At 41.4% G+C, this 27,188-nt stretch overlaps 1 protein-coding gene across 3 annotated transcripts in view; it reads left to right on the top strand.

The window, feature by feature from the left end:
* Nucleotides 1–27,188, top strand: part of FAM13A (family with sequence similarity 13 member A) — a 266,776-nt gene that overhangs the window by 67,277 nt on the left and 172,311 nt on the right. For all 3 annotated transcript variants that reach the window (XM_040327495.1, XM_040327486.1, XM_040327503.1), the window contains 5 exons: nucleotides 2,634–2,784; nucleotides 4,976–5,053; nucleotides 5,339–5,413; nucleotides 11,475–11,537; nucleotides 22,846–23,015. In XM_040327495.1, coding sequence (XP_040183429.1) covers nucleotides 2,634–2,784; nucleotides 4,976–5,053; nucleotides 5,339–5,413; nucleotides 11,475–11,537; nucleotides 22,846–23,015 — 537 coding nt within the window. The remainder of the gene's footprint in view (nucleotides 1–2,633; nucleotides 2,785–4,975; nucleotides 5,054–5,338; nucleotides 5,414–11,474; nucleotides 11,538–22,845; nucleotides 23,016–27,188) is intronic.

Genomic DNA, 27,188 nt, shown 5'->3' with positions numbered 1-27,188 from the left:
AATGTTCCCATTCGGTATATATGTACATTTTAAAGTGGAATAACTGTAAAAGCCTTCCTTTTATGTAGATATTCAAATGCCCCAAGACTGCTGATGGGGCTGCCGTCTTGGATGTGGCGTCAAGAGCAGACTCAGAGCTGTCACTCAAGTGTCTCTATATTATTCCCCTTTTAGGCCTGATTCATCTAACATGGTTTCCTATGGAACATGTTCTGTAGTGCAAATCTGCAAAATGCACAAAAAAATGCATTGTTGTGAATCAGGTCTTGCTTCACCCCAGGTTGCTACATAAAAGGTTGTGTACATAGACACAGCATGGGGGGAAAGAGGGGGCAAGGATATGGGACAACATAGACAGAGGAAGAGGGCTATGACTTGCAAGGAGAGAGTGGAGGGACTATGCTAGAGAATTTACTCTTTCTGAAGTAGTCATATTTGACTACTTTGAGCGAAAATAAGTACATTCTTCAAACCCACTATAATGCAAGGTCTGTCATGTTGATGTGTTTTTGTGTTTTTCCCCTGCCTTTCAGTGTGCTGTAATGGTGATCTGTAGCAATAACCATTACATGTTATTTGTTCTTGCACTCATTGGAACACATAATAAAAAACAATCCATATGTGACATCAAGAAAGTGTGTGTGTGTGTGAGTGTGTTTGGGCACATGTATACTTTATACATGTAACCAAAAACATGGAATTTTCATGTATACGTTGGTTGTTGTGGTTAGCACAGACTTTTACCCACTATGACTGATAGGAAAGCTGTAAAGTTCCTCTACCATGTAAAAGCGGGACTAAACCCTCCTATCCTTTTTTACAGTCAAAGCTGCAATCTTCTCCTCTTTCGTGTTTAGTGGCCATGGTGCTACACATTTGATCGGTTATGATGCCAACCATTCGAAGGCATGACAAGCAATTGTGATAGTTCTCTTTCATGGCATGGCTTGATTGTAAAGTTTTTTGGAAACGGTTAAATTGATGGGTTTAGTTCCGCTTTAAGAAAGAACTATATTGAAATCTAGATCCGTCTTCCAGACTGGTATACGTTAACAGATTGCTAACATGATTTAAGCTAGCAATACTTGATACAATTTTCTTGTTCAATTTCCTTTTAACTTTATCTTCAACTAGCTGAATACCCGGAGGAAAATCATAGTAATATAAATATACCCATCTTTTATATAAGGGTGTAGGTAAGGGTTAATTTAACTGTCATATATTTTTATTTGGCATATAAGTAATATGTGTACCAGGTATTATTGAAATATCTCCAGGCGTACAGAAGTTATGTGGGGACATACATTTCCCATTGATTTGCATGGGACTTTAAACAAAAACCCCGACCCTCACAAATGGGGGTAGTTAAGGGATAAATTAACTATCCTATAGTTTAAGTGGACATATAAGTAACATGTGACCAAGTGTTATCGAAATATCTACAGCCATTTGGAAGTTATGAAGTAACATGTATTTCCCATAGAGTTGAATGGGACTTTAAAGGAAAACCCCGACCATGGCAAATGGGGGTGGGTAAGGGTTAAACCACCTATCCTATGTTTGTTGCTGGCATATAAGTAACATGTGTGCCAAGTTTCATGTTAATATCTTTAGCCGTTTGGACGTGATGCTGGAACATACATACACACACATACACACACACACACACACACACACACACACACACACACACACACACGTTGAGTTTTATATATATATAGACTATGTAGTGCAAGGGCCTGTCTGATTGCATACAAATTTAAAGTGTTTAGGTTTGACATCCATTATATGGTTTTGATAGTTGAAATGTGGATTGGTTTAGATTTCCCCTATTTATTAATGTGTATTATCTTGTCTATTCCTACAGTTGGCTAGTCAATCAAAGCAAGGTCTTATCGGGTGCTCCTCTATCCCCATATATCACATCAGGAGGCCCTTGAGAGAACATCATGTTAGGATATGAATTCCCATTTATGACTCCTTGTCACGAACAATATACAAGTAAAGGTGCAGGGAACTAGAGCAATAGGTATCCCACAGTGTTATAAAGCATAAATTAAAAGCATAGTAATCTATGCACAAGTAAAATAACAAGAGTCCATAGTCTTGTAATATATAAAAATATTAAGTCCAAGGACCATATGGGATGGTGATAAGTGGTCCCACACTCAGGGCTGCCATCAGTGTTCCAGTACACTGAAAAAGACACAAGGAGAGAGGCGCCTCTGGGTGCAGATATAGGACAAGTTTAATCACGCTTAATACAGGCAACTCATACTTGAGAAGTCATAAGTAGGCATTGGTTAAATCCCAGCATGGGGGTAATCAGTTTGTTGCTGTTTTCGCTTGGTGGGGGCACTGTGCTCGATACAACACCGCTGGATGGTAGGAAGCCGGCCACAGTGTTCTTCTTCTTCTTCTTCTTTTTTCATATGTATGTGCTATGACCAGCCTTTCAAAACACCTCAGAATTATTGGAGTTAGTGCTTTACATAGCCCTAAAGAGGTAACACTAGCTAGTAGGTATCGGTTGCTTTAAGTGCCAAAGATTGTGAGCCCACAGACTTTAGCATTGGAAATCCAGCCCTGCCTTTTTAATAAGATGATTTTTTAATTATTTTATTTTCTTATAGTGTGTCTCCAGGCTTTGAGGGCATGAAGCAGCAAGAAGTATGCAATAAGATTGTGGCAAAGTTGTTAGAAGATTATTCAAAGTTCTTTGAATGTGAGCAAACAGAAAATGATGGCTTATGTGAAGATATGGCCCGAATAATTACAGTAAAGGTAAATAAAACCTGTGTACTTTATTTTTTATTTTTTTTCTGATGTTCATCTTTGAGGGATTTATACAAGAGTGTTAAATCCTATGCTTGAAGCACAAACTGCTTAACACAGGATAAAGAAGCCAGATTTATGAAGAAAATAATATAATGATAGAGGCTTTAAAAAGTTAAAAATGGCCCACACATAATACTGTACATTGTCCATAAAACATAAACACAGGTAATTTAGAATGTGCACAAACCTCTCATAATGTAAAGTATTAGCTGCGGAAGTGTTCCTGTTCCAACTGCTAAGCAAATAGCTGTAACCTTGCAGAACCATAAGACAAATTGTCTTAACTAATTAGAAATAATTTTCCAACCGTCCTGTGCTCATGGGCGCTGTCACGTACTGGTGAACTTTTGCAACACTGATCCTCCTCCTGGCCAATTGAGAAGTACATATGAAACCTGTTTCCAGACACAGGTGTCACAGGTCTCCAAAACGTCACATGATCCTATTGGACACCTAGCGCTGGGAAGAGAGAGGAGAGACACAGCAAAAGCTGCTCCAATAGAGGACACTGGAGCATCTTTCCTGGGGCCCTCCATTCTCTCACCGCCCACCTCCAAGGTAATGACAGCGGGTGATGGTGGGGTTCTGTTAGTGCCGCAGGGGGGGGTAGTGTCGCTCCACCGGCGGCCCGGGGGGTGGGGGGTTTGTTTGCCGCCCACAGTAAAAGAAAAAAAAAGCCACCAGCCGCCACTGTAATTAGCAGACCAGAACAATGTCAGTTGAAGTGCAGTGATATCATCCACCCGAATAAACTCAGCCGCCATCCAACATTGAAGCTTGGAAGTGATCTCCTGTAGTGACGTGGTGGTGAGGAAGTCTGAATGGGTCAGACTTTCTCGGACAATAGACTTCTAGCAGTTTGTTAGCCCTTGCTGCAAAGGGTACATTTTTTATCATTAAAAAAGCAATCTATCTTCCATCCTTTTACATTTTTTATCTCCAAAAACGTATGTACATTGCAAGGCTCCATACAATATGATGGCCCCAAGGGAGCATGTACAACAGCTGTAAAACGCCTATCTAAGTTTGTTCTTTAGCCCTTGGGGCCAGATTCACAGTTGTAATACACCAGCGTAAATTAGCCACGTCGTAGCGTTGTTTTGAATCCTCAAAACAAGTTACGACGGCATTTGGCTAAGATCCAACAGGCTTACGGCTTCGTACGCCTTCGGATCTTAGGATGCAATACTTCGACCGCATCGTTTTCCAGCGTCGAGTATGCAAATTAGCTTTTACGGCGATCCACGAAGGTACGCGCGTTCGTTACGTCGTAGCTAGTCGTTTTTTCCCGTCGCAAAGTTAGGCCTGCTTTTTCATGGCTTAATTTTAGACAGCCCATGTTAAAGTATGGCCGTCGTTCCCACGTCGAATTTCAATTTTTTTTCTTTTTTTTTTGCGTAAGACGTCCAGGAATACGAAAGTACGTTACGCACGTCGCCATTCCAAAATTTCGGGAAATTTTCACACGGAGCATGCGCAGAACGTTCGGCGCGGGGACGCGCCTAATTTAAATGGTACACGCCCTATTTGAATTAGGCGGGCTTGCGCCGGACGGCTTTACGTTACACCGCCGTAAGTTTACACGCAAGTGCTTGGTGAATCAGGCACTTGCGCTGAAAACTTGCGGCGGTGTAACGCAAGGACGATGCGTTACGCCGCCGCATTTGTACCTGAATCTGGCCCATAGTGTATTACATTCATGCCATTGGGAAGATTTTTCCAAGTGTTATTTGTTTTACCGTATGACCTCTGTCTTGGACACCAAATAAAGTAAAAAAAAAAAAAAAGTAATTGTACTTTGCTGTAAACTTGCCCATGCATTTCCTAAGTATTTTAACGGTTTTAAACATATACCCAAAGCAAACCTATTTTATTTGCAGAAGGTAGACTAGGTTCTAGTTTAGATAGATCTACCGTCGATTGTTGCTGTGTTTGAGGAGCAAACAATTATAATTGGGAGTATGAAGCTTTAAACTAGCATCCAGAAGACACGTCTGCTATATCATTCATAAGACCCTAAGTTTATATAGAGTCTAGTGTATGTTCCAACTTGTATTTGGTAAGCTTTGAAATATTTTTTTTTTTTTTTTTACCTGTGTGAAGTGTTACAAATATAAATTATGTATTTCTATCACAGGAATTTATTTCAGATAAGCAGTTGCTTCCAACAAGGTCTGCTGAAATTGAGGTTCCTTCTATATCTCCACGAATAATGGTAGGTTTAATAACCATTATATATAGTGCAGAGGGCTGAAATATGCAGAAATGTTTAGCAACCAGTTGGACATTTGGTTATAAGCGCTTATAAGCGCTTTTAGTGAACAGTCTAGTAAAAATAGCTTCTGGTTGGTTGCTAGTGGGGCAGATATACAGCTAGCAGTTTCATTTTCACTTTAAAATCAATGCTAATTTTCACCTGACGTGTTAATATAATATAGACTAAGTTTTCTACTGTATGACGGACTGTAATTTCACAGTTCATATTCTGTAATTAACACAGGTGCATTCACTGGAACAGCCATTGAAGACCAGTAATATTGATCTAGACAGCCCTAATCTATCGCCAAGATTAAAGGTAGGTAAAGAAGAATTTTTTTGAACGTTTCCTTTTAAGTGCATGAAAGCTAGATATGTGTCTTTGAAATTGTAGCTTTGCATTTGTAAATTTTGATATGTTGGCTTTTGTGCTGGGTTTGAAGACATGGAGCTAATTCATTCACTATATGAACATAAGTGTATCAACACCACCCCACTTTCCAGTTAATTCAGGTATTTTCAGTAAGGGTACCGTTAATGTACATGATTTGACAAGCTTGCCTGCATAGAGCCCTGACCTCAATCGAAAACTTTTGACAAAAGTAAGCCACACACCACTGATCAGATTTTTTTTTTTTTTTTTTTTTTTTTAACAGGTTTATTAAATAAAACAGATGGAGTCTCTGCACTTCCTCTAAAGCGTTTCACCCAAAGTATAAACTTAAAGCGGTGTTTTCGACAATTTTTCCTTTTTTCGATAAAAATACCCCTCTAATACTCCATGCTTGGCTACCCAGCATGCACCTGCCGATCTTGTGCATGTGCGGCGTGAGCGAGACTAATCGCTTGTAGGTTGGCTTACAGGAACATGCCACAACCTGGGGATGCCCATTGCCTCCTAGGATTGATGACACATATCTCCCAGGAGACAATGCAAAGCCGGTAATGACTTGCAGTGCCGCGGCCACAAAGGAGGAGGTGAAATAGATAGAGATAAATGCTGAAATAAAGTAAGTGAGACAAAAAAAACAGGAGATTTGTTTTAAGAGTACAAATCAGTGCTGGATGTTGAGGAGTGTAAAATGTGGGTGGAACTCCGCTTTAAAGCAGAGCCTCTCCCAACGGTACTGTGCCAGCATCTTGTTCTGAGTGTCTGTCTATTTTTGGGTTTCTGCATTAGCCATCAGTGGATGACCTCACTCTTGGGCATGTTGTGGAGGCCATCATGCCGGCACTCAGAGACTGGCCCAGCACCGTAAGCTGAGCTGCACATGCACAGCTTACTTTACAGTGGCAGAAGAGACAGCAAGCAGGCAGGTAGGGGGATTTTATTGCAGAAGAGACAGTGGGGGAAATTTACTAAAACTGGAGCACTCAGAATCTGTTGCAGCTGTGAATGGGAGCCAATCAGCTTCTAACCTCAGCTTGTTTAATTAAGCTTTTTGGCAATAAAACCTGGAAGCCAATTGGTTTCTATGCAGAAGTGAGCCTGATTTTGCAGCTTTAGTAAATAAATCTCGTTTGTATGTCTCCTGTGAAAAGAAGCTTGCCTACTCATGTTTTCTACAGCGGGACTTCAGATCCACTTTAAAGCATAACCAAACCTAAGAACAAAAATGTAATATATTGACTTTTAAGAAATATATAAGACCAAGGAGTCATCATCTACACAACAAAGAACGCTATAAGAAATGCAAAAGCGCAATCGGGGAAGAAAAATAGACCACAAGAAACACACAGCGGAGAAGAGTAAAAAGAATCCCCCAATTTTTTTAAAAAATATAATAATAGTAAAAAGGCAAAGTCAACCTATATAGGCTTCATAAAGAATAGTCAGGGAAAGTTGGTTACGCAGTGACAAGGAGAAGGCAACTGTGTTAAATAAATTCTTCTCGTTTTTACTAAGTAAAGGGAGGGGGTATAATAAACACTGTATTGTTAACAACTCAACATGGAATGTATCCTTGTGGCTAACAGAAGCCAGTATTAAAAAATCTATTGGAGAGGATGATCAGGGACTATTTTCAAGCATTTACTGATGAAAATTGTATCATAAGTAGTAACCATCATGGATTTATGAAGGATTATTCATGCCAATCGGACCTATTAACATTTTATGAAAAAGTGAGCCGTTATCTGCATAGAGGAAGGCCTGTGGACATGGTGTATCTGTATTTCACCAAAGTATTTGATACACTACTCCATAAATGCTTAATTTACAAACTGGGGTCAGTTGGCATTGATATGTGTATGTACCTGGATAGAAAACCTGGTTATAGTAGTGCGTCCAGAGGGTTGTGAGTAATGGCATATATTCAGAAGGGTCTGGAGTGAGCAGGGTGCCCCAATGCTCTATCCTGGGATAAATTATTTTCAACTTATTCATAAATTATATAGAGGTGTATAAATAGTTCAATGTTGGTGTTTGCTCATGATACAAAGCTACTGTAAGCAGGTTGATGACCTCACAACAGGACTTTGCAAATTAACAAAGACCTTGATAAAATAGGAATGGGCAACTACATGGAAAATGAGAGTTAATAATGAAAAATGTATAGTAATGCACGTGAGGGCTAAAAATAAGAATGCATGTTACTTCGGGTCCTAGTAGATCACAGGCTCAGCTATAGCATGCAATGCCAAGCTGCAGCAAGCAAGGCCAGTAGCCTGTTAGCATGTATTAGATGGATATGGTACTTTTTTTTTTTATCTCAAGAGATAAAAGTATAATTCTACCAAATTATAAAATTCTGGTTCAGCCATATCTTTGAGTATGCCGTCCATTTCTGGTCACCAATTCTCAGAAAGGATGTGCTGGAGAGGGTCTAGAGATGGGCAACAAAGCTAATAAGTACATACAGAAATGTACATACGTACTGTACATAATGTGCTACAAAAAAAATGAAAAATATAGTGCTCAAAAACTGATAACAGTGCATATAAGTGCAAAAAAATTTGGTGTGTGTGTGTGTGCGTTTTTATTAATTTAGATAGATGATATAGTTTATCTCGCTCTCTCCTGTTATGTTGGCCACATCCCTATATTGCAAGCTTTACCAAGAATTCTAATTCCCCATGGGGTAGAATTTTAAAGGCTCAGGAAGGTTTTTGTTTTTCTTATAAAAATGTACCATTGGGTACAGAGGACAATATAAACATTTCCACATAGTAAAGCGAACACAGGATCATATAATATTTTATGATGTATGATCCTGTGTTCGTTTTACTATATGGCATTTTAAATATTGTTCTGTGTACCCAATTATTAAAATGTATACATTTTTATAAGAAAAACTAATACCTTTTTTGAGCCTTTATAGTCCCACCCCTTGGGGGAATTGTAGTTCTTGGGGTTTGTGTGTATAGCAATGCAAAAATTGAAGTGGATATATACAGTAAGTACCTGTAATAAATACTGTAAAATAAACTATATATTATATTGACTGATGCAACCCAAGAAATTTAAAGAAAGAATAGCCCATAGTTATAGGTTGGTCTTGGAAGAGCTTACAAATGGATGGGTGTTACCAACCTGATATGGGCCAAAAGATAGTTGAAAACTATCATCAATATATTTAATTTTGGTACAAAAGTTTGAACCTGCTTGAAGTGTTCTGAGTTGCTGAATAGTAGTCAGTGTTTGTTTTTTGTAACCTGCCCAAAGGCATGAGCAGGCATGATTTGATCATCATCAGAGCAAACAGTTTCCTGAGCACTGCATAGTGATCCCAGAAATAGAAAGGTCAGTAAGTTCATGTCAATGCAGTGGAGTAGTCAAAGAGGAAGAGGCTAATGTTGGCATATTCGGGAGGATAAATGGATATGGAGCACATTTTCGAATCCGTCCACCTAACCAGAGGCCGAAAAGAGTACCCATGGCCATTACATCGTCAACCAGTCCAGCCAAAATCAACTGATTCTGGCTACTGTCATTTCAAGCCCAAGGATCTATTTTTCAGTTCGATCTGGAAGTGTTTTATCGCTTTAAAAAAAAAAAAAATGTCTGGCTCAAAGGTTTCTCTCCTCCTCTCCTGGTGCTGCTTCTGTTTAGAAATGGTCTTGGGTGCGCATTGGCTGGCTGTTTTCATGCCTTTACGGGATGAAAAGAGTCGGCAGCACAGGAGCTCCTTACACCTGCAGCCAACTCATTCTTGTTTCCGTACACGCCCCTCAAATTTGTAGGTTGTTACTAATCTATAACAAGCATTGCTATGTGTGTATGCAAACTTGTAGAGGAACTGGAGATGTTAGAAGTTTGTGTACATTTTCAGGTCTTTACCTGAGATTGGAGGCACAGTAAGTCATATATTGGTATTTATTTTATTTTGCTCTGAAATGACTGAACAGAAGTGCAGATGTATGTTAAATATTCACTACACCAGCCTTTCTCAACCCTTGAAATCGCATTCTGGTTTTTAGGGAACCCCTGCAAAAATGTACTATATCGACAACTCCTGATACATTGGTGTGATGCTCAGTGGGACGAATGCTGCTTATACTTGTGGTCATTGGTTAGAATTCCCACCATACAGACAGCTAAAAACTCTCAGGCCCCATACACAAATCCCAGCGAATGGGTTTCAGCGGAATAGATCCTATGGTGTGTACACTCCAGCGGATCTGTTTCCGCGGATATTTATCCCCTGGGATGGATTCCAGCAGATCAAATATTTGCTGACATGCTAAACAAATCTATCCGCTGGAATCCATCCCAACGGATAGATCCGCTGGTCTGTATAGACTCACCGGATCCATCCGTCCGAAGGGATCCCCGCATGCGTCGTAATGATTCGACACATGCGTGGAATTCCTTATATGACAGCGTCGCGCACGTCGCCGCGTCATAATCGCAGCGACGGCGCGACACGTCATCGCCAGAGGATTTCGGCGCGGATTTCAATGCGATGGTGAGTACACTCCATCGCATGGAAATCCGCTGAAATCCTCGAGAGGATTTATCCGCGGAAACGGTCCGCTGGACCGTATTCGCGGATAAATCCTCTCGTGTGTATGGGGCCTTAGAGGCAGAAATTACTCAAGGAACCCCTAGCAACCTCTGGATGAATCATGGGGTTTCATGATACTCTGGTTTATAAACCCTGCACTATATCTATACTTTTTATATATATATATATATATATATATATATATATGCAGTGCTTTAACTGGGCCGGAACGCGGCGGTACTCAGTACCGCCACTTCCAAAAATGGCCTTGGAGAGTACCAGCACCTCAACGTGCGCCCAGTACGTGGGTTCCCGTACTGGAACGCAGCCCCAGGCCAGAAATATGATGATCAGTGGCGAAACTACCGCCATAGCGACCCACGCGGGCGCTATGGGGCCCGCAGCCGAGTGGGGCCCGCTGATGGGGAGGCAGATCAGTGCGCTTTGACAGTTACAGAACCGATGCTGTGTATCTCTCCCTCCTGTCGGCATCATTTCTGTAACTGTCACAGCGCACCGATCTGCCTCCCTGTTCTAGCCACATGTGATCCTCCTATAGGTGCCTGGTCTCCCCCCAGCGCTGCCTGCTTTCCTCTCCCTAAAAGCTGGGGGACACTGTGAGAGCAGGGGAGGGCTTTCCTGTCTTAATGCACAGGCACTTCTGTGAACTGCCCAGGGGTCCTAGGTGCATGGGGGGCCTTTGAAGTTTCCTCCCAGCAGGTTCGGGCAGCAGTGGTAACAGGTCTCCTCACGTTGGCTTTACAGGTCAGTTCTGGCTGTGTCTGCAATGTTCTCTCTCCCTGGCATCTTCCTCCCTTCCTCAGCCACTATCTGGCCGGCCGTCCTGCTCCCTGTCATCCTCACACAGATCCATTCATCTTTGCCTGTCACACTGCTCCTCTCAGATGGTTGTTATCTCTCCCCCTCCCTTCCCTGACTTTTCCCTGCAGACACTTTACCTTCACACGTGTGTGTGTGTGTCCCAGGATCTACAAACATTACAAATGTCTGGAACAGTGGCGGCTGGTGCTCAAAATTGGGGGGGGCGCAAAAAAAAGGGTATTTTCATGTTCAGTATTGGGGGGGAGCACCGGCGCCTAATAGAGTACCGGCACCTCTTTTGGCCCATTTAAAGCACTGTATGTATGTATGTGTATGTATGTATATATATATATATATATATATATATATATATATATATATATATATATATATATATTCTTTTTTGCTTTTAAATATTTTTTAGTTTAAATTTGGAAACATTAATCTGTTCATGTTGTTCTCCTTTTACGTAAACCCATTCATTTAAATTATTTCATCTGGGTGCTTTGGTCCTTTTAAGCTATATACTGTATACTTTTCAATATGCAAAGCATTTCCATCTAGCATGTGCTTAGTAATTTGTGGCTTAATTGCATTTTTGTTGTTTGACAGGATGACATTTTATCACGACCAGGAAATCGTTCTAGTAGTGTTCCCTCTCCATTGCCAAGAAAGGTAAGAAAGCGAGTGATAGAAATATTATGTCACATTGTAGAGCATGATAAAGAGAGGTAAAGAAAACCTTTCATTACTGTGTACATAGAAGAGTCGGTGTTTAAATCATCTATAAACATAAGAATGTGATATATATCTTGACAGTCCTTAGATGTGGTGGCTGCATTATTATTCTTTTTCTCAACCTTAACACATTTTCTCCAAATACAAAAACAAAACTGTTGATCTTGCCAGAATTTCATTGTCCTTGTAAATTCCTGTGTGCTGAAATTATATCTCAAACAATGGGCCAGATCCACAAACGAAGTACGCCGGCGTATCTACTGATACGCCGGCGTACTTTTAAATTTCCTGCATCGTATCGTTGTTTTGAATCCTCAAAACAAGATACGACGGCTTCTGGGTTAGATCCGACAGGTGTCGACGTCTTCGTACGCCTTCGGATCTAAGATGCAATACTTCGGCGTCCGCTGGGTGGCGTTCACGTCGTTTTCTGCGTCGGGTATGCAAATTGGCGATTTACGACGATCCACGAACGTACGCGCGGCCGTCGCATTTTCTAACATCGTCTGTAGTCTCCTTTTTCCCGGCGTATAGTTAAAGCTGGTATTTTGTGGCGTATAGATAGACTTGTCATGTTAAGTGTGGCCGTCGTTCCCGCGTCGAAATTTGATTTTTTTTTTTTTTTCGTAAGTCGTTCGTGAATAGGGATGGACGTAACTCACGTATGTGGATCTGGCCCAATGTTTTTAGCTTTCCTAGTTTTCTTCTGTGAACTACAGATCACCTATTCTCTAAGTAATGGAGGAGGTGGTTATGCGTATTTACTAATTCCCTGTATTATTTAAAACAATGTTTACATAGGACTTTGTAACATTAAATGCACTGTATTTCCAGTGCACCTCAGCACCAAACCTCCAAAAAAATGCGCGCGGGTGCCGCCAGTCATGGCACGAGCGGGCCCTACCTTCAGTGCGCATGTACCAATGATGTTGGCAGCAGCGTATATAGTAAATATCTCCTAAACAGTGCAAGTTTATGAGATATTTACAGTACCTACAGGTAAGCCTTATTATAGGCTTACCTGTAGGTACAATTAAAGAGGAAGACTTTACTTCCTCTTTTTTTTAAGTGGCCATATTGTGGTATATTATCTACTGCCTATAGTGACAACATTTATTACAGGGGGAAATAACCTACGCAACATTAATATTTGCCCAATCTGCACAGAATGAATGTACATACAAATTCACTGGATGAATGACTATGCATCTTTTTTTAAATAGAAAGTGTTATTTACTTTCGTACATATTAACTATTTGTAGAGTACGGTCAGTCTTTCCAATTGTGAAAGAGAAAAGGGTATCTCGCGCCAATTTTTTTTTAAAATAAATTAATATAAGCTGCTCCACAAATAATCAAACTTGATTAGAAATATTGTTAAATGTGGGGGTTGGTGGCACTAGTAGTAGTGCTAAATATATATGAATATATGAGATATAGATATATAATATAGTATGTGCTATGTGTATGTATTTTTTAAACTAACCAGCTCCTAAACAAATAAGATAACCTCATATTAGTGTGATCATAAATAAAATGATATATAAATAATCCACAAAAACAGTGTACAAACCCACTCATTAGCAAATAATGAGTAAGTCACTAAAAACTAGACAAAGTATCTGTATATGGGAATTAAAAGTGAAATATAGTGCTGCATGCAGAAATCAGTCCATCAAAAAAGTCCATATTATCCTCCTGTGCAATTAGAATCAAATGGACAATATAGCGTTCCACCTTCACCAACTGTTGATGTGCACACCCGAAGTGATCAATAGTTAAATGGCCTCGTACCAAATGAAGTTGACCCTTTTTTTTATATAAAAAAAAGAGGTCAAATGCGCTGTATCAGGTTAAACCTGTTTAATTGGATGGATCCTTGCACCTCTCTCCTTTTAGTAGCAGAAGTCTCCCATACGGATATGCAAAAACGAAGATGATGCCAATATAGTGTAATATTGTTTATTATAAAAAGGGTAACATAAAATAGCCAAGTGGCTTCTTACTTTTAAAAGGAACTGGTTAGTTTGAAAAATACATACACATAGCACATACTATATTATATATCTATATCTCATATATTCATATATATTTAGCACTACTACTAGCGCCCCCACCCCCACATTTAACAGTCTTTCCAATTGGCCAACAAGATTTTCCCAGTTCATTACATTTAGACCGGCTTAGTACCAAGTTGAGTGATCAAACAGTCTATCAGCCTGCCCACACATGGTTTGAATCAATCAACTTGGGTACAGCCAGCCTGCCGGATTCACTTGTGATTTATAGCTCACGGCTGCTATTGCCACTAGCAATAATCACGGTCTTCTCCCGGTGACGAAGGCAGACAATTTCTCAGTAGGAGGGATTCTCCTGTCAGCACTGTCTGTGTTGATGGGGAATTGTGCGAAATTCGCATTGTCTATGGCCTGCCTTATTGTTTGCTCTCTCGATCCAGCGATGTCCACGAGAACCTTGGCTTTCCAGGGACTAGCGCTCCTGATTGGCTTTTAGCCAAAGGCAAGAATCGTCCCACACACGTGAGGTATAGCCGCGAACGTCGGATCATAGGCAGTAATTCTAGCACTAGACCTCCTCTGTAGATATAAAGTGATAACCTGTAAAGTCTTTTAAAGATTTGCCTATGGATAGTATAAGTTTCTTTGTCTCCATTGCCTGGGCGTGCGCAATTTTAAAGCGTGACATGTTTAATTATTTTTATTTTATTTTTTACGCCTTAAAATTTTGCCTTTGGAAAACCACTGTGCAAATACTGTGTGACATAAAATATTACAAAACCCACCAAGTACTAGGTTCCAAGTAATTTTCTAGCAAAAATCTGTTTTTCATATGGAAACAAAGCTCCAGAAAATGCCTGGTCTTCAAGTGGTTAATGTTTGATTCTTCACATGACTACCGCCTCCTCCTGGTCCCAGGCATTGGTGAGCATGCCTCTGGGTGTAACTCCACATGCAGGGCTAGTAAAACTTTTCACCGTCCTTTTTGGAGTTCGAGGGACTCTACTTCCTCCCTTCATGTGCTATCATTCTCGTTGTACTGCTTGCTACAACTGTTTAGGAGTAAAGTGGGAGGGGCAAAGTCTTGGGGGGTCTGGCCTTTGTTTTTTTTATGTGCTTTGGGTCCAATTTTTCCTGTGGGAGTCAGTACAACCCAACATCTCCTTCTATTGTAGCACTACCCCCGAAGGAGCTGCTGGTTTAATTTTGGTTACATACAAAAAATAAGCGCGCAATCCCAAGACAATTAAAGGTGCAAATGATAAGTGCTACTTGGAATAATAAATGTAAGCGTGTGACAAAGCACACAAGATGATAGTAAACCAAAGCATATATATAATATGGTGAACAGTCCCCAAACAATATGTGTCCACTCTAATAGATGAAAAATAAAAAGTGAAAAATTATTAATCAGGTGAATATAGTCCCATAACACATATCCATGTGAATTAGACAGGTGGGGTAAAACGACAGAATAATATCCAGGAATCGGTTCAGTGGTCACTGCACAATATCAGCACAGTGTCTGGAGAAGCTTAATTCTTATTTCTCAGCCCAAACGAAATGTAAATACTGACTCTTACCGCAAAAGTTGGACCCCAGTTTTAAGAAGGTCAAAACAGCGTGTGCATCAGCCTGCCGCCCCAGTGTAGAATCACTCAACTCAGGGAGGGGTGCTTCAATCTTGCAAAGGAACAGGAGACCTTCAGCGGTCTCTTCAGGCCGGATCACGCAGCAGAACGGTAGTCAGATTCAATTGGGATGATACCAGATACTGGACACTGAATCAGTTCACTCAATGGAAAGAAAAAGGGGACAAAATCCTCATCGTGTAGTATGTCCAAAAGATCATTTATTTAAAAAAAATCACAGCAGATAAAAAAATCACAGCAGATAAAAAAATCACAGCAGATAAAAAATCCAAAAATATTCCACGGCAGGTCTACAATCCACAGCAAAAATATTGGAGAAAAGAAACCAAAAAAAGAGAATATATATATATATATATAAAAACAGCCAAGGGTCAAACCAAAGGAGCTGTATAAATGAGTGTGATGGCGTTAGAAATTGCTCCATCCGACATGTTTCCCCAAAAACGGCTGCCTCCGTTCCCAGTTGAAGCCATTTTTGGGGAAACATGTCGGGTGGATCAATTTCTAACGCCATCACACTCATTTATACAGACCCTTTGGTTTGATCCTTGGCTGTTTTTTATATATGAATTTATTCATATATATATATATATATATATATATATATATATATATATATATACTCTTTTTTTGGTTTCTTTTCTCCAATATTTTTGCTGTGGATTGTAGACCTGCTGTGGAATATATGGGGATTTTTTATCTGCTGTGATTTTTTTATCTGCTGTGATTTTTTTTAAATAAATGATCTTTTGGACATACTACACGATGGGGATTGTGTCCCCTTTTTCTTTCCTCTCCTCTTCCTTTGCAAGATTGAAGCACCCCTCCCTAAGTTGAGCGATTCTACACTGGGGCCGGCAGGCTGATGAACACGCTGTTTTGACCCCCTTAAAACCCGGGGTCCAACTTTTGCGGTAAGAGTCAGTATTTACATTTAGTTTGGGCTGAGAAATAAGAATTGAGCTTCTCCAGACACCGTGCTGATATTGTGCAGTGACCACTGAACCGATGTCTGGATATTATTCTGTCTAATTCACATGGATATGTGTTATGGGACTATATTCACCTGATTAATAATTTTTCACTTTTTATTTTTCATCTATTAGAGTGGACACATATTGTTTGGGAACTTTGTTCACCATATTATATATTTTTTTTGGTTTACTATTATCTTGTGTGCTTTGTCGCACGCTTACATTTATTATTCTCAGTAGTACTTATCATTTGCACCTTTTAATTGTCTTGGGATTGCGCGCTTATTTTTTGTATGTATGTGTTTTTGAGTTTTAGGTATTTAAACGTATATAGGCCGCAGCATCCCTCTTCTTGTATCCCATATTTTTTCACTTTTTTTATGATACTTTTTTATTAAGTATTTTTTACCTTTCGTGGGTTTAGCACAGTTTTTTTTATTTTTTTGTTTTCTTCTTTCTTTTTTTGGTTTAATTTTGGGCCTGCCGTTACCTTACTGTTAACCACACTCGATCTAGGGGTCCCTCCTGGCGAGTTATTCAAAAATAATGTCCGCACCAACACTTTGCTTTCTTTAAGAGTTTTATTAACCACTTAAGCCCCGGACCAATATGCTGCTAAATGCCCAAAGGCGTTTTTACAATTCGGCACTGCGTCGCTTTAACAGACAATTGCGCGCTCGTGCGACGTGGCTCCCAAACAAAATTGGCGTCCCTTTTTCCCCACAAATAGAGCTTTCTTTTGGTGGTATTTGATCACCTCTGCGTTTTTTATTTTTTGTGCTATAAACAAAACTAGAGCAACAATTATGAAAAAAATGCAATATTTTTTACTTTTTGCTGTAATAAATATCCCCCAAAAACATATATATATAAAAAAAAAAATTTCCTCAGTTTAGGCCGATATGTATTCTTCTACCTATTTTTGGTAAAAAAATCGCAATAAGCGTTTTATCGGTTGGTTTGCGCAAAATTTATAGCGTTTTCAAAATAGGGGATAGTTTTATTGCATTTTTATTAATTTTTTTTTTTTACTACTATTGGCGGCGATCAGCGATTTTTTTTTTTTTTTTTTTTTTTTTTTTGTGACTTCGACATTATGGCGAACACTTCGGACAATTTTGACACATTTTTGGGACCATTGTCATTTTCACAGCAAAAAATGCATTTAAATTGCATTGTTTATTGTGAAAATGACAGTTGCAGTTTGGGAGTTAACCACAGGGGGCGCTGTAGGAGTTATGTTTCACCTAGTGTGTGTTTACAACTGTAGGGGGGTGTGGCTGTAGGTCTGACGTCATCGATCGTGTCTCCCTATTAAAAGGATGACTCGATCGATGCAGCCGCCACAGTGAAGCAGCCCAGGGAGCGATCGCGACGGAGCGGCTATAAACGAATAGTCGTCCCGGATCGCTCCCTGTGGGAATCCGACCGCCGCATGTAGCAGGGGGGGTCCCGATCGGACCCCCGACCCGCGGAAAGGCAAGGACGTACCTGTACGCCCATTTGCCTGTACGTGCCATTCTGTGGACGTACATATACATGCGGCGGTCGGGAAGTGGTTAAACAGGTTCTCCAAAAGAGGGGTAGAGGGATAGGGAAGATTCAGGTACCTTGCTTTGCGGATCAAGGGTACAGTCTTAGTTCCAGAGGACAAATCGGTTCCACGCTGGATTTAGCAACCACCGGATAGGCCCACTCTCACTGACCTAGCAGCCGGTGCGAAGCTCGTTCAAAGTTTCTGCCACATACTTGATGAGTGTCGTCGGGTCGTTGCACAGCCAGCCCTCTGCCACAGGATCTTGTAACCACGCATACACTGAACGAAATTTCAAAGAAAGTACACAGCTCACAGTGCCAGGATCTTTCAGCCAGGCCGGCAGCACAGTGAGGCAAGTTGGTCCGGATGCGTCCTTCAATTGAGTCCCCAATTGCTCAGCTTCTTCCCGCAGGCAAGACGGCACAGGACCACCCCTGGACCAGTAGGCCCCCGGAAACTCCTGGGCCTACTCTCAAACACTGTCAGCGCATCCCTGAGGCCAGGAGGGCCATCAGGTCAGGATCGGAAGACCCCCGCCAGAACAGTGTCTGTCCCTTAAGTACCCACCCCCAGAATGCATACATTTACAAAATAGCGCCCACTGAACAGGAGCAGGGCGCTACACAATCAAAATGTGTTCTGCAATGGAAATTATTTTAATCTATTTAACATGCTTCATTTAATGCAATAGGCGTTTAAACTACAATCTGCATTTATGGAATTACAGATCTCTAGAGAGGTAGCAGAAAGCACGTACACACCACAGGCTCAAAGCAAAGTAAAACAAAGCAGCATTATATTTCAATGAGAAGGCTAAAAATAAACAGATTTTCAAAGATTAAAAGTTGATGGCCCTTCTGCATTTGCTAATTGTTTCCGGTGTGCATGTCAGTTTTTTTTACAGGGTACACAGTTTTTAAAGAGCAGGAAAACCACAAGCCATCTGTCATGTTACTGACACCAGAGCAGCCATAAAGCTGCACACAGAATTGTATACCTTTTTTCATATTATTTATTTAGTAGATTTATACAAAATTCCTTTGCTATTTTACTTACTACTTTGGTTAAAATGCTGAGTTTCACGTGTATTTACAGTATATATGATAAACCAGAGTTCCTCAAACTGTGTTCATTTGCACATAGACCTTACAATTTTTGCAGTGATATAGTGCCAACTGCCCCATCCACCTACACTGCCAGCTTCTATTTCGGCCAAAACCATCCAATACGTTCAGTGTTACAAATACAAATCCATACAATCTGCTTATCTATGTGGTCTGTGCTATACACCACTAGTAACTGACACTTAAGCATATTCTCCCACCTAACTGTTCTTGTGTACAGGAATCTTCAGCTGATTTGAGGAAAAGTTGTGATAAACCAGTATACACAATCCTGTCCATTTTTAGATTGTCAGAAAGTGAACCTGGGCCTAACACCCCCCTGTTCGGTTTTCAGCAGAACTCCTGCACAGGGGAAATGTTCTAACCTGAATGGCGAACCCCATTAAACTTTATGGGAGCCGAACAGGAAAAATTAAAAGTGCCCATTTTGAAGGCTTATATGCAAGTAATTGGCCATAACAGATGTATGGGGGTCTGGGTACTGCCCTGTGGGACCTGTATTGATGCAATTTTTTTTTTTTTTTAAACAATTGTTTTTTCAGGAGCAGTGTGTCCCCTTTAATGTGCCTGTAAAGTGGTGCATCTGTAGCGTGCATAAAACATGCTGCAGTAAAATTCAAATGCCTTTCGGTCTGGTATGGATTTGAAGGGAAACCCCACTCTAAAATAAAAAAAATAAAAGTGTGGTGTCCCTAAAGTCCATACAGCCTGTCAAATCAGGAAAGCGGGGGAAATGATGGGGACATGGGCCTCATCCCCACAACCGTGGCTGTGGGGGTCTGTGGGCAGGGGGCATATCCGAATCTGGAAGCCCCCTTTTAACAAGGGAGGAGGCCCTTGTCATTGACATTGGTACAAAGTGCTTTGGGGTGGGGGGGCCCAAAGAACCCACCCCCTCGTATTGAGGTAATGTGGCTTGGTATGATTCAAATGGTATGGTTTTTATATTTCAGCGTGGGGTTTTATAATATTCAGTTATATTATATATATATTATTCAGCTTGTCAGTGGCGAAACCCATTGACCGCTGATGACTCATTGGTTGTTAAGGATGCGGCAGCCAGCTTCCTGGCCCGCTCCTTAACAATCGGCTTAAACTGCACCCTGATTGATTGGGCAAAGCGATGACCCTTACTCACATTGTGTTCATTATTTCCAGTAATAATCACTCAGTACCAATTTGTCTTTTGTTCTCTGTTTGTCTCTCCATTTATATTTGTATTTAGGCAAAATATAGTTATACTTTTGTAAGAGCTAAAGCTCGCTCTGAAGTATCGGTACTTTAAGTAATATACTCCACATAGTTAGTTGGCCTAAAATGTATCGGCATCTGAGACAGGAATGTTTGATTTAAATGTCATGGATAACGGCCTTACAGCACAGGAATTTGGAGTACAAAGGCTTGGATTTCCTGAGATCCCTAAACTAACTGAAAATATGTGCATTTCTTTTTTTATTACCAGTTTGGTTAATTCCTGTGTTTTTATGTGTTTTTCTATATGAATGGTTGCAAAGGCTGGTATATGTGCACCTGTCCTTTTTGTGGTCTACAAAAATTGGAATAAAAAACTGCATGCTGTTCAAAATGATCACAGAAATAAAACCGGAATCTCACTAGTAGCAGCCAGTGTTAATTACGTTGCCGAAAAAATTTTCATTGACTAAATTGACACTGGTTTAGTTAACTAAAATACAACTAAACTGGCATTTTAGTCCAAAGCACTATGCCTAAAACTAAATTGAAAATCGACATCAAAATTAACACTGGCAGCAGCACAATGTTCATGTTTGTGAAATCTGCATTTTAATTTATTTTTTGCTTTAATTCTACTTTCATGTATGCGTTGGTATGTCCCAAGGTACTTGCTTGAACAAGGGAGTACTCTGAGCCAGACATTGTGTTAATTTTCAGATTTCGTTTTAGTCCTAGTCTTTTGCGCCACCCCCCCTTCATTATGTGTTAGCATATGAGGAGGAGGGGGAGAGAGCACAGCCCTCACCTCCTCCCAACACTCTCGTCCTCTATCTTGGCTGACAGAAGTAGTGATGCCACTGCCACTACTCCTGTCAGTGTTGGGTATAGAGCGTACCTGGTAGTAGAGTCTGATTTGCAGGAGGATACCTTTCTTACAGCCCTGGCTCAGAAGTCCCTGGAGTGGGGACAGTGAGCTCGAGAGCGCAGCGAGGTAGGAGTGCCTGGAGTAGTTGTAGTAGCCTGGCACAGTGGCAGGATGATGATCCTCCAGGGATGGCTGGAACTGTAGGCAGCAGTAGAGGTGGTTGTATGTCAGCGACCCAGGAGCTGGTAGGTACAGGAACAGCAGGAAGCTGGAGCAGGGTGAGACAAGTCAGGTTAGGTGTAACACAGAGCAGCAGACAGTAGCAGGGTCAGACAGGCCAGGCCGGAGCAGGTAATCAGACGGTTGGATACAGGAGACTAAGCGTGGTCAGAGGTACAGGCAAGGTCTGGCAGCAGGTGGGCAAATAGAAGACTGAGCAGGGTCAAAGCAAGCCAAGGTCGGGATTGGTGATATCGGATGGTCAAGCAGAGCCGGGTCGGTACAGGTAATTGATAAACAGGTATGCAGATTACTGGTACAGAGCTGCAGATCAAACCGCAATGCATCATTGCAGTGGCCGGCTTTTTAAAGGCATAATGGCGCCAAGTAGCGCTAACGTGTACGCGCGCGCACCCGATGCGCGCCGGAGCACATGGCACGGATAGATGCTGCTGCCTATTCTGCACAGCAGCGTGTGTGTGCATGCGTGCCCGCAAGAGACTTCTTTCCATACCAACAGGTCTCTGACAGTCAGCCTTATAGTAGAGGGAACTTGCTGCGCCCCCATCCCTACAATACATGCTGCGCCAAGGGCAGCTTTCACTTCTGCCCACCTCTTGTCCTCGGCCCTGAAAGGACTGGTCTGGAAAGGCTGATTTTTTATTTATTTTTATTTTACACAGTGCTAAGCACTGCTACCTTCCTACCTCGTGGTTTGCAGGGCATTGTTTTAGAGCTTCCAGGCAGCAGACAAAGGGAGCTTACGTCTCTAAGCCAATAAAGCTTGTCAGGGGGCTGAGGCTCCCGGCCAGCAGGCAGAGCTTTGGGAAAACATGAAGTTCAGGTAGGTAAATGTCTTTTTGTTCACCGACCAAAAGTTAGAATTGTTTTTTGTCACAGTTTTCGTCATTTGACTTCATTCAAGTTTTATTGTCGTTTTTAGTTTTCGTCACAAAATTTAACACTGCAGACACTACAAGTTTTATTGCTCTGAGTGATCAGTGATGTTAACGCATGACTGTATACTTATATTTTTTTTAAACCTTTCATCTCAAAGCGGAGCTCCACCCTTAAGTGGAACTCACGCTGATCGGCACCCGCCCCCCCTCCGGTGTCACATTTGACACCTTTCAGGGGGGAGGGGGGTGCGCATGCGCCGTAGGGAACCGGGTAGTGAAGCCGCAGCGCTTCACTTCCTGGTTCCCTCACTGAGGATGGCGGGGGGAGCAGCAGAGAGACGAGCGATCGCTCATCCTCTGCTGCGGACGGCGCTGGACTCCAGGACAGGTAAGTGTCCTAATATTAAAAGTCAGCAGCTGCAGTATTTGTACCTGCTGGCTTTTAATATTTTTTTTATACTGGCACATCCGCTTTAATACTTCCTTTTAGGCACTAGCATTTGATTCATTAGTATCTGATTAAATTATGACTCCGTTGGATTTGTGCCTTATGTTTTTCCTGTGTATGGCTGCAGTTTCCCTGCTCTCTGCATGACTCATCTTGCTTTATTACAAGCTGTTTTCTTCAATGCGTGCCGATAAGGTTGTGTTTTTCTAGAGGTCTGGGAGGCCTGTTTCTCTTTTTGTTTTTTTCCCTTTTGTCAGCAATGATCTAGCTGTAGATGATGCATCTTCATTTGTGTCTATTTACTTGTTTTCATAGGTTAGCAAACAGAATACTGGAAAACGACTTCAGGAATTTGAGGTGCCTGTGCCAAAGCAATCAGATGGGATCCCCCAGGCAAGCTTGGTGGTTGCAGACAAAGAGGGCTCTGCTGAAATCATGGACCTGATGGATAATTTAATAACCAGCAGCAATGAATCTCTGCCAAGGTTGGTTTTTTATTTATATTAGACAACTCAGTGTGGCTTTACATGCCCTATCTTAGCATGAAAGTTACATAATTTAAGAATTGATGTCAAGCGTTTTGGCTAAGCAGTAATTCCAAATGCCAGGTAAAGCACAGTTAATGAGAAAAACTGAATTTTTAGCTTCTTGAAGAAAAGAGAATTCCATGTGCACAACTTGATATCTTTCTGCTCACTATCCTTAGTGAGACTAATGTCCGTCTATGTGCCAAAAATGGAAACTGAAATGCCACACCACTTCTCCATATAAGTCCATATACAACTTTATTTCAATTAAAATCCTGTGGACAATCCAAAAAATATCCAATGCGTTCCAGGGGTCCAAAGACACACCTTTTTTTATCAGGGCTTAAAAACTGTGTGAATAGACTAAATATGAACTGGACTAAAGTGTCAGCAAATCCAATGTAACAGACTTGTATGAAACATTAGGAAATTAAATAATGTCCCCTACACATTCTCTAGATCTAATAACAAACTTTTTTCCAGATGTAGCACTACCCCCGAAGGTAGTGCTAGTTTGCTGGTTTGTTTGGGTCTGTACTCTGGCTATCGACCTCTGAAACTGGCTCAAACCCTCCCTTGGCACAACTGGTATTGGTAGGGATTGTGGAACCCACTGACTGTTGGGAAACACAATAATATCCTACCACAATCAAACTTACAAATAAATTGTTACCTGGTATTGTCATTGGCCACACAGGATAATAGATAGACTGCACACTGGTTCAGACTTAACCAAGGAAAACTTTACTTAGTAAGAAAAATAAAGTAAAGTGAACAGGTTAATACCGTACAGTGGACTGCTTACAGAGCCCTGTAAGAGTCAATAGTAACAATACATACAGGTTTGATTATAGAAATTAAGACAGACCTGTATAAGCGCACATCAAAGGGATTCCCTCAGTAAGATATATCCAATACTGAAGCACCTCTTCACCAGGCCTCACCCAGCTCTCACTGATAGCAACACTGTGCAACTTAGTATAACCAAATACTTTGAATAGAAGGGTGTATATATCAGCAACTCACTCTTCCTAATAGGCAGTCTTTAGAACATGTGTCTCACTATGGTGGTTTGGTTGATCAGACCAAACCTCAATACGATCGTTCTCAACAATTCGCAAATATACTGGGTGGCATGTGGAGGTGCACAATGAGTAATTTGTAATCCGAATAAAGGACAGATAAACTTGTAGAAGATGCCTGGGTAGTTAAAACGTATTGGCAACTCACACGCCAATTCCCCTGATGCTCAGTCACTGACTACACGATCAACCTTCCTGCAACACAGTCAGTATTGTTGGGCAGGTGCCCGTCTCACCCAACCAGGCCTGGCCTTTCTGGAATGCTCCATCTGCGAAACTCTGATACTCGGCCCTTTCCGTCACTGACAGTTCCCGGTCTTCCACACGACCGTCACAGACTGCCGATCAAACAGGTCACCAGTTGCTCTTGGACACGGTCCGGTCAGGAATTCCCCTCACAGGATAGGCAATCTGCACAGGCGTGTATAGGCCCAGGCCTCTCAAGCCTGGGCTCCCGGAGACGAGCCTCAACACAGGCCTTCTTGCTTGAAGAGGCGGTCCAGAGAGAGAGCGATCCAAGGACGTCCTCCTCCTTAAATTCCTTCACCCAGCATGCTAAGTATTTAGGGATCACACAGTTGCACTCTGGACATTGTAGTCTGTCAACTGACCAGGGCAATGGAGTCTGTATCTCCCTGCACTTCAATTCCCAACATTCACTGCTGTACCAGGGTAAAACCAAACAGGAGGTGCCTATGATAACAATTGGCCACCGGAGGGAGCCGAGTTCCTTCTTTATCTGCAAACAGCAGTCTTTTAACCATATTAAAAGTGGTACCCTGCTACACAAATACCTTATTTTTTGTGCTCAATACCAAGGTCACGTGATGTTTGGGTACTTTCAATGCAAGAGGTGTGGGTGGAGCAAGCAGGAAAGCTCTTTCGCAGCCAGTAGATGTCACTGAAGAGCTGGAGAAAGTGCAGAGAAGGGCAATCCAACTGATAAGAGGCATAGAGGAGCTCGGCTATGACGAAAGATTGGAGGAACTTTTTTTTCCTCTTAAGAGATTAACCACTTCAGCCCCGGAAGGATTTACCTCCTTCCTGGCCAGGCCATTTTTTTGCAGTGCCGCACTACATCGCTTTAACTGACAATTGCGCGGTCGTGCGATGCTGCACCCAAATAACATTTTGTCCTTCTTTTTTTTTTTTTCACAAACAAAGCTTTCCTTTTGGTGGTATTTGATCACCTCTTTATTTTTTGCACTATGAACAAAAGAAGAGGGACAATTTTGAAAAAAAAATATATATTTTTTTGCTATAATAAATATCCGAAAATGTGTTTTTAAAAAAAAGCTAATTTCTTCATCAGTTTAGGCCGATTTAGATATTTTTCTACATAGTGTTGGTAAGAAAAAATCACAATAAGCGTATATTGATTGGTTTGCGCAAAAGTTAGTGTCTACAAAATGTGGGATACATTTATGCCTTTTTTTCTTCTTCTTTATTACTAGTAATGGCGGCGATCTGCAATTTGTATTTATTTTTTAATCAGGACTGTGACATTGCGGGGGACAGATCAGACACTTGGCACATTTTTGGGACCATTGACATTTATACAGCGATTAGTGCTATAAAAATGCATTGATTGCAGTATAAATGTCACTGGCAGGGAAGGGGTCCACACTAGGGGGCGATCAAGGGGTTAAATGTGTTCCCTCACTATGTGTTCTAACTGGCGGGGATGGGTCTGACTTGGGGAGGAGACTGATCGTTGTTCCAAAATTCTAGGAACACACAATCTGTCTCTTCTCCCCCAACAGGACATGGATTTGTGTGTTTACACGCACAAATCCCCGTTTTCGCTCTGTCAGGAGCGATCGCGGGTGCTGGGCGGACATCTGTATTGGCTCCTAAGGGATGTGGCGGGTGCTTGCGAGCGCCCCCTATACCCCTTGAAGCGCCCGCCGTACAGCTATGGCGATTTGCGTAGGAGTGCCATTTTGCCGCTGTCAATTGAAGACAGGCAGTCGGCAAGTGGTTAAGGGGAAATATGATCAACCTGTACAAATGCATAAGGGGTTCATATAGTGAACTTGGTGTTGAGTTCTTCACTTTAAGGTCATCGCAGAGGACAAGGGGGCACTTTTGACGTCTAGAGGAAAAGAGATTTAATCTCCAAATATGGAAAGGTTTCTTCACAGTAAGAGCTGTGAAAACGTTGAATAGACTCCCTCCAGAGGTGGTTCTGGCAAGCTCAGTAGATTGCTTTTAAAAAGGCCTGAATTATTTTGTAAATGTACATAATATAACTGGGTTACTAACATTTTATATGTAAAGTTGATCCGAGGAATATCCGATTGCCACTCGGGGGGATTAGAAAGGAATTCCCCCCCCCCCCTGCTGTAGCAATTTGGATCATGCTTTGCTGGGGTTTTTTGCCTTCCTCTGGTCAACCTGTGGGTATAGGATTGTGTATACAGGATTGTAAGGTTGGTTTTTGTGGGGGGTTTTTGTGTTGTTTTTTTTTTTTTTTTATTGGTTGAACTAGATGGACTTTTTTCAACCTGACTAACTATGTAACCTATCCTCTCTAATTAAAAATATAGAGGTATCATTGTGTTAATTGCAGAGGTGGAGTTTGTGTTGATTGACCGCCTCCTGTCACGTTACAACATATGTAAGCGCATCAAGTGGGGCAGAGAGCAGGGCATTGAGAGGCAATATCAGGACACCAGCTGGAGGCATACCACAGGATAACAAAGAGTCACATGGGGCGGCTTTTAGACCAGAAACATGAAATACACTGCTTCCAAACAGGGATTTTTTAGGGCATGCACATGGAGAGTAGCAACAGAGGATACCCGTTATTGGCTGCTATTCTGTTGCCACTGTGAATAGCGATGTACAATGAAATTGCAGGATCAACCGGGTATTTACAAACAATCACAACATGCATTACAGAAAGGTTTGCAGAAATCATATTTTTACATGTAATGATCACAATAGTGACGCTTTGTTCGCTCTTCTAGAGTGATTACAAGCACAGGCCTTTTCAGCAGCTGGTTTGGCTGCCATCGAGCGAACATATTTTTTAAATGAATGCAAA

The sequence above is a fragment of the Rana temporaria genome, chromosome 1, assembly GCF_905171775.1.
Source record: "Rana temporaria chromosome 1, aRanTem1.1, whole genome shotgun sequence".
Classification (NCBI taxonomy): domain Eukaryota; kingdom Metazoa; phylum Chordata; class Amphibia; order Anura; family Ranidae; genus Rana; species Rana temporaria.
Note: the sequence above shows the minus strand (reverse complement) of the source record. Positions and strands in the feature narration are given on the sequence as shown.